The sequence below is a fragment of the Primulina eburnea genome, chromosome 3 (assembly GCF_022965805.1).
Source record: "Primulina eburnea isolate SZY01 chromosome 3, ASM2296580v1, whole genome shotgun sequence".
Classification (NCBI taxonomy): Eukaryota; Viridiplantae; Streptophyta; class Magnoliopsida; order Lamiales; family Gesneriaceae; genus Primulina; species Primulina eburnea.
In genome coordinates, this window is record NC_133103.1 from 6,641 (window position 1) to 15,392 (window position 8,752).

At 47.8% G+C, this 8,752-nt stretch overlaps 1 protein-coding gene across 1 annotated transcript; it reads right to left on the bottom strand.

The window, feature by feature from the left end:
* Nucleotides 1-2,058: 2,058 nt before the first annotated feature.
* LOC140828469 (uncharacterized) lies at nucleotides 2,059-6,157 on the bottom strand. The gene is made up of 2 exons (XM_073191421.1): nucleotides 3,335-6,157; nucleotides 2,059-3,258 (listed from the first exon to the last, which is right to left on the bottom strand). Exons 1-2 carry the CDS (start codon nucleotides 6,155-6,157, stop codon nucleotides 2,059-2,061), a joined length of 4,023 nt encoding a protein of 1,340 aa, XP_073047522.1.
* Nucleotides 6,158-8,752: the final 2,595 nt, after the last annotated feature.

An 8,752-nucleotide genomic window follows, 5' to 3' on the forward strand; every position in this document is an offset into this window, starting at 1 on the left:
TGACCCGCCCGAGTTGACCGGCGAGTTGACCACCGGAGAAGTACCAAAGATCGGCGACGGCGAGGAGATCACGGAACCGGTCTTCAATCCACTAGAACCGGCCGGCAGAGGGGTCGATTGAACCAAAGGATGAGAATAAAATCGAGTTTGCCCTAGAATTTGGGGGTTTCCGATCGGTGGCCGGAAACCGGAAATTGAAGGAGGCAAAATCCTACCCATGACTGGACGATCAAGCTGTGAAGAGGAATTGAAAACACTCGCCGTGACGGCGCCGGAATCGGACGGAGAAGGAGACGTGAACGGCGCGACTGTAGCAGAAATCGTAGATCTGAAATTGCCGCCGGAGGAGAACACCATTGGACCCGATTCCGGTGGCATTAGCTTCGTCTCAGCATGGGCATTCCAGATCGGGAGCCCTTTTTCACAGAGGTGGTCGGAATCAGCCGGAATCGGAGAAAAACCAGTCGCCTGCGCAGTGAACAGTACTGCCGAGGCTTCAATCGGAAAATGCGACGGAACGGCGGGGTTATCCGGTCGCGCAGGGGTGGGAAAATGACGGGGAGGAAGAGGCGAGTCTAATGGATGGTCGCCGGCACCAAGAGGAGCGACGGTGACCGCCGGCGAAGCAGGTGAAGAAACGGCCAGAATTTCAAACGCGAAATCGGAGGGGCAATCGGACGTGGAATGATCTGAAATTTTGGTATGTTGGTCGCCGTGAGGTGGCGGTTCACATGGGGTGGTTGGCCGGCCGGGATCCGGCGGCGGCGGCATGGCGGTGGTGAGGGCGTGAATAGTAACGTTTTAGTGTGTTTTTTCGCACCTTTTACTGTGTGTTTTTTGAGAGAAAATTTTTTGGGGTCAAATGGGTTTAGGGTTTAGGGTTTAGGGTTTAGGGTTTAGGGTTTAGGGTTTAGGGTTTAGGGTTTAGGGTTTAGGGTTTAGGGTTTAGGGTTTAGGGTTTAGGGTTTGGGTTTAGGGTTAGGGTTTAGGGTTTAGGGTTTAGGGTTTAGGGTTTAGGGTTTAGGGTTTAGGGTTTAGGGTTTTTTTTTTTTTTTTTTTTTTAAATAAGACACCGCCGGAGGCGGGGGGGTTAGGCAGACCCCTACCTGTATATATCCACATAATAGACAGTAACAAAATACAGAAGACATAATAAAAACCTAAAAGAGGAGGTGGATAAAACCAAAACCTCCTCAAAAAGGCTAAAGCAGTAGAAACGAAAAAAACAAAGCACCTAGGGGAGTAAATACAGAAGCAAAACTAACCCTAGAAAGCTACTGAAAAAACGCCAGAAACTAACCATAAACAAACAGCACTAATAACAACATTCTGAGGAAGACCAAATGATAACGGCGAGATGAACGCATAGTCAATGCAGAAGCTCTCATCCCTGAGCTATCACCCTGGAGAATGCTATATGTCAAAATGAATATAATCTGGTAGCTGACAACTGTTCCGAACCCTCCAGTCAAAAGAATGTCTGGCCAGGAAGTCACTATACAATGGCGATCCCAGAGCAAAATATAGATCGCAATCCCGCCAGAACAAAAGATATCCAACATATGAAGCAAAAGAACATAAAGCACAAGCCCATGAAGTAGAAGTCTGACGAACATGGCAAGAAACAGAGGATCATCCTGAAAGCACCCTGTGAATCCACCATGACATCCAGCAAAAACCTCTACTATAGCTGATACGGCGAGCAAGGAGAACCAGCAGTAAACGCCCGCCAGGGACCATGAGTGGGTCAAAGGAAAGCACCACCAGAAACAGTGCAGAAACCCACTCCGAACAAACAAGAACAAACATGTCATGAGCAAGTGTCTGTACCCACTTGCACGGACCATATGAAAGTGGAAAACATCCAGCAAGAACAATAACCAGGACGAACACATCCTGTGCCAGTGTCTGGACCCACTAGCACAGAGAAAATGTGAATGACAAACAAATTCCCAGAGTAATATACCTGCAATAAAAATACATATATATATATATATATATAATATCCAACATATGTGATACAGAAAGAGATCCAAAAAGAGGAAAGGGCACAAATGGCTAAGAGTATCTATATCTAAGGTAAGGGAGCCCGGAACGATCCGAACGGGCAAGGATGGAGATATCTCTAGGTAGGGAAGGACCTAACTCTAAGGTATAATTCCTGAGTAAATGAGCCCTCGCCGCCAAGGCATCCGCCACCGAATTCCCTTCCCGGTAAATATGCGATAGATGAACTGAACGCCCCCTCATCAGCAAACGAATCCGTGTAACAATATGCTCAAGATCCCAAGTACACCGGCGGGAGCGAAGTATAAGAAGAGATATACGAGAGTCAGTCTCAATCCAAAGAGGGAAGAAATGAAGATCAGAAGAAATGAGAAGACCCCTCCAAATAGCCCAAAGTTCTGCCCGGATATTGGTCCCAACTCCAATGAACTCACTGAAAGAAACCAGCACCTGACCAGAGGAGTCACGAACAACACCACCAATAGTAGAAGCTCCAGGACTACCTCTCGAACTCCCATCCACATTCAGTTTGAAGCACCCAACCGGCGGTCTCAACCAACGGACAATCGCCATTTTATGAACCCTGCGCGTATCAACAAAAAACCCCAGCGACCTCGCAGCATGTAAAACACCACGCCAGTGCATAGGTTTAACAGTAGACGCAGCGTGAGCGAGACGCAAATAGGACAAAATCTGAGACTTAACAGTCTCCCCAGAAATGTGCAAATGACGGTGTTTCGCATCATTCCTAGCTGTCCAGAGAAACCATAAAACAATGAAAGGCAAAAACTCCTTCACGTGGCCTCTAGGTGTCCACCCCGGATGCCTCTTCCAAGCACTGAGGAAGAGTCTGAAATCACTAGTAAGGGGAATACGGACATGAAAAACAGCCCCAAAAAAATGCCATACAGATCTGGCAATAGGGCTGTCAATGAAAATGTGCGTGAATGTCTCAGGCATCTCACAGCACTGACATTTAGACGCCAACTCGAAACCACGACGCTGGAGAACATCGTCAACTGGAAGCCATTGATGCCAAAACCTCCATAGGAAGAAAGACATAGTAGGCCTCAGCCAACTGCCCCAGCAAGGAGTGAATATATCAGAAACTTGGTCTCTCATGCGGACAAGCTCCCAAGCGGATTTTATCGAAAAAACACCGTCAGAACTATGCACCCAAATGGCCAAATCGGGCTCACCCAATGCAATAGGGATCAGAGCAATAGTCTCAGCAACTAGAGGGAGGAACAACTGAACAGAGGAAATCAAAATCCCAAACCCCATCTGAAATAAAGTGAGAAACACGGACACCTCGATCCCCCCTAACCGGTAACTGACTAGATAATGGAACATCCCCACACCAGATATCATCCCAAAAATTAACATCTCCCATCCCAACTCTCCATCGAATGCCAGATTCAGCACGAGGCCTAATCTTAAGCAAACGACGCCAAGTGGGAGAAATGAACCCAGTAGATGAAACACAAGCTGGATGCACCAACTGGCAGTATTTTCTCATCATGAATTTGGCCCATAGGGATGAACCTTGACGAAAACGAAACCATAATTTAATGGAGAAGCTTTCCACAATATCTTTGAGCCTGCGAAATCCAAGACCCCCTTCAGAGACAGGAAGACATGCACGAGACCACCTCGCCCAATGCCATTTCTTATCCAAGGGTCTGGACCCCCACAAGAAACCATTGAAAACCTTCTCAAGCCTCTCCATAACTGCCAGAGGTGGCTGGACTACCTGGAACATGTAAAGGGGAACCGAAAGAAGAACACTCCTAAGAAGTGTCATACGACTCCCCGGGGAAAGCGTTTTAAGCTCCCAACCCTCCAACTTCTTACTCACCATCTGCACAAGGGGATCAAAAAGAGAGCAAACTCTATTCCCACGAAACAAAGGAACTCCGAGGTATTTGATAGGAAGATGACCCTCCCCAAACCCAGTGATACGAAGGAGACGGGAACGAGTACGACCAGAACACCTCGGAGGCAAAATAATGGCGCTCTTAAATGCATTCACCAACTGCCCCGAGCAGTTTTCATAGTGATGCAAAAAATCCATGAGACTGTTCATCTCACGAGTCCCACCAGTGGCAAAAATAATGATATCATCAGCATAAGCCAGGTGGGAAAGAGGGAGATCACAACCAGATCGGTACCTAATCGCAGGATACTGACGATAAAGACGATCAAGCCCACGCGAAAGGTACTCAGCCCCCAGAATGAAAAGAAGAGGGGACAAAGGGTCCCCCTGCCGGAGACCCCTAGTGGATCCAAAGAATCCGGTGAGTGAACCATTGATATTAACTGAAAATTGGCAATGAGAAATGCAGGCAGATATCAACGACACAACCTGCTCTGAAAAGCCATAATGCCTCAAAACATCCAACAGAAAAGACCATTGGACCCTATCATAGGCTTTGGCCATATCCAATTTCAAAATAACATTGCCACCACGGGTGGGGAGAGAAAGACTATGAGTAAGCTCTTGAGCAAGGAGGATATTATCCGAAATCACCCTCCCTGGAACAAAGCCACTCTGATTCCACGAAACAAGCCTCTCCGCCACCACCTTCAATCGAGAATATAAAAGTTTGGAAATAATCTTATTGGTCACATTACACAAGCTGATAGGACGAAAGTCCGACCAAGCCTGAGCACCCATGACTTTGGGAATCAATGTGATCGTGGTGGCAGTAAACCCCTGTGGCATGGGACTACCCCGAAAGAAATCAAGAACCGCATCCAAAACATCCTGATGGACAATCTCCCAGCAATGCTGAAAGAAAGCCGAAGAGAAACCATCAGGCCCCGCCACACTATCACGATGTATGGAGAAAACAGTCGCCCGCACCTCCTCCAAAGAAGGGGGGGCAGCAATATTGGCGTTCTCCAAATCCGAGATCACCAAGGGGAAATCAGAAAAATCTGGGCAAGAAAGCACAAAAGGATCCCCAGTAAGCAGGTTTTGAAAAAAGGCGGCCCCAGACTGCTGAATAAGATCAGGGGAAGTAAGGCAAGAGCCATTATCCCAAATACGGAAAATTTTATTAGCCACCCGTTTTTTCTTGACCATATTGTGGAAGAGTTTGGTGTTTCTCTCACCATCCTCTAACCACCTACAAGCGGCTTTTTGCCGCCAAAAATCCGCCTCCATGGCGGTAACCCGAGCAAGATCGTCATTGCAATTGGACAAACTAGTCCAATGCAAATCCGAAGGATCAGCCTCGCAAACTGCCTCAGCAACCCGGACAGCCTGCTCCGCCTCAGCAAGTTTGGCAAAAAGATCACCAAAAACACTCTTATTCCACCACTTCAGATGGCTCTTAAGGCGCTTCAATTTCACAAAAAGACGGTGCATGCCGTTCAAATGACACGGCAAATTCCAATTAAGCCGCACCGTCTGCAAAAAACCAGTGGTGCCTGAGCCACATGCTCTGAAAGCGAAAAGAACTCGGCCCACTAGCAAAAACCGGGACTGACACAAAAAGAGGACAATGATCAGAGACTGTACGAATGAGGTGCTCCACACGAATAGAATGAAAATGGTCACCCCAATCAACAGACACAAAAACCCGATCAAGACGCTTCCAAATGGTCTTGTTCGTCCACGTGAACGAAGACCCTCAAAACCAGCATCCACTAACCCAGAATCCAAAATAAAGTGATTAAATTCTTCCATGGGAAGCAACCGCCCACCAGAAGAACCCAAACACTCCGACGAATTCCTAACTACATTAAAGTCGCCACCAACAAGCCAAGGACCCTGATCAGGCTTAACCTGAAGCAAAGAAGTCCAAAGCTGTCTGCGCTCAATGTAGTCACACTTAGCATAAACAAAGGAACAAAACACAGTGGTCGGCAAAAAACTAGCAGAAACCCTGAAGTGAAGGAATTGAGTGTGATCAAGGAGACACTCAGCCATCACATCCTCAGCAAAGAAAACCCAGATATGACCCGAGGAGTTCGATATAACTCGAGAAAAACCAAAACGACGAGTCATAAAACGAACATCTAGATCAATCATGGGTTCCAAAATAGCCAAGATCTTGACTCTCTTTTCTTTAACGTGGGCATGTAGCCTCTGTTGAGACTCCGAGCTCCGGAGCCCCCTGACATTCCATATGAGAAAATTCATGGAGAATGGGCACCAACACCGCCCTGTCGCTTTTTACGCGACCTATGAAAAGCATTCTCCTTCCTTTTCTTAATATCCCCCATATCCGCATCGAGAATACGACTTTCAGACCTAGAGCCATCACCCGACTCCGAATGCCGATCAAATTCATGATCAGAATCTCCAGCAGATTCCAGCCGGAAGACCAACTCACTAACAGAAGGCCCCTGCCTAGCAACCAATTCCTCAACGGCAGAGGAAGCATCATCAGGAGACAAAGGAACAGAAGGGATGGAATGACTACTGTGATTCAAAGTGCAAGGCCCCAGAGAACCAAACACAGGCAACTCAGAAGTAGACGGTACCCCAATACCATCCACACAATCACTCAACTGAACCCCTCCATCAATAATCTCATCACTGAGGATCACACCCTCAACAAGAACAGACTCCAAATGATCCTTCCCAGAAGAACCAATACCGGCATCCTCCAGATTACCACATGGAGGATCCGTATCAACACAATCTAACCCAACAGGATCAGTCTCCGCATCCTGCCCATGCGAGAGAACCTCAAAAGGATTCAACTCAAGAGGATTCTTTCTTGGAAGAACCTGCCGAACTGGCCTCCTTCTCCCTCTACGTCTGGGACCCGTACCAGTTTTCTGAAGCTGAGGCTGGGTCCCCAAATTAAAACCAGGAGCAACACCCCCTGGTGGGGCAGGCTCTGTAGAAGTGGGAGACTGACCAGGAGCACGGTCAGCAGGCTTAGGACGAACGGGTTTGGGGTTTTTGCCATGGGAATAACAAACGTTGGTCGAATGACCCAACATTTTGCAATCCGTGCAGTACCCGGGGATGCGCTCATAAATTACTTCAATTTCTTGAGCATGATCACCCCAACCGACCCAAACTTCTTTGACTAGCGGTTCCATCACATTAATTTCAACACATACTCGAGCAAATGCACCCCGAGTAGAATCTGCAGTATGATCATCCATTTTCACCGGTTTCCCCACAATTTTAGCCAAAGCAAAGAGACTTTGCTTAGAAAACAAATGAAGGGGAAGACCCTGGAAACGGATCCAAACAGGTGCAATGGGTGACTCCTCTTGAAGATTAAACTCTGGCGTCCATTTAGAGAAGCGGACCGACAGAGGACCCACCTGCATAACCCCCTTGGTCCAAAAAAACGCATAGTCTTCTTCACAAGCAAGTGTGAGAACAAGAAAACCCCGAGGCATAAACTTTAAATCAAAAGATCTAACTAGTCCCAATTTAGCAAAGGCAGCAGAAATACCAGAATTTGGAACTAGAGATCGATTACCGGAAATTTTTCCAACCAAAGCAAATTTGAAAGGTTCAGCCAGGGAAGAAATTACCTCTTCCGGGAATAGGATACCCGGTTTTCCATTCCGAAGAGTTGGCACAGGCATATCAGTCATTGAATTGTGCAACTCGTCAAAGCTTTTTTTGGCCGTCCGAGGGGACGGTGGAGTCAGGATATCCCGAAAGGATACAGTAAGCGGAGTAGGAACAGTCTTACCTCGATTGACTGCAGCATCATTTTTGTTGACTGTCGAGTCAACCCGGTCAACATGCCGAGTTGACCCCACTGAGTTGACTCGGACATCACCGGTCGGAGGACCACCGTGAGACGGGGACGGCGAGAACATTCCAGAACCGGTACCAAATCCAGCAGAACCGGGCATTGGAGGGGTCAATTGAACCGAAGAAGGTGATGAAATTCGAAATTGCCCTTGAAATTGGGGGTTTCCGACCGGTGGCCGGAAACCTGAAATTGAAGAAGGTAAAACCCGACCCAAGCTTGGACGAAGGGATCCTGAAGAGTAATTGAAGAACGGATTTGAAACGGTGGAGAAATTGACCTGAGAAGATGACGGAAATGGGACTTCCGGCGGGAAATTCTTAGATCCAAAATTCCCGGCGCCAGCGAACGGAGATTGTTCAATTGATTGAGGCGTTTTGTCCGCCATGGAGTGGGGGATCACAGATCGGGCCTTGGATTTGATCTACATTAGGTGAATCGGCCGGCATCGAAGGTTGAAGCATCGGCGACTTCGTGAACAGTACCTGCGAGACTTTGCACGTCGATTGCTCGGTGGATACTGAACGATTCACGTCGGGGCTAGTACCAAAGAACCGCCGGTCTGAGGCGAGTCGAGTGATGTAACTCCGGCACCGGGAGGAACAGTACACAACACCGGCGAAGATTTGGACGGAAATGGGTCATTTTCGATCGGAAAAATAGGCTGCCTTGCCGGACTTCCGATGAGACTAATTCTTGGATATGATGACCGCCGTGAGGAGGCGGTTCCGGGGGTGAGGTTGCCGGCCGGGATCCGGCGGCGGCAGCATGGTGGCGAAGACTGTGTGAAAAAAGCGTGTTTTACTGTGTGAAATCGCACCTAGTACTGTGTGTTTTTTTCAGAGAAAAAATTTTGGGGCGAAAAGGGTTGGGGTTAGGGTTTAGGGTTTAGGGTTTGGGGTTTTCTTTTAGGGTTTTAGGGTTTAGTGGTTTAGGGTTTAGTGTTTCGGGTTTAGGGTTAGGGTTTAGGTTTAGGGTTTAGGGTTAGGGTTAGGGGTATGGTTTAG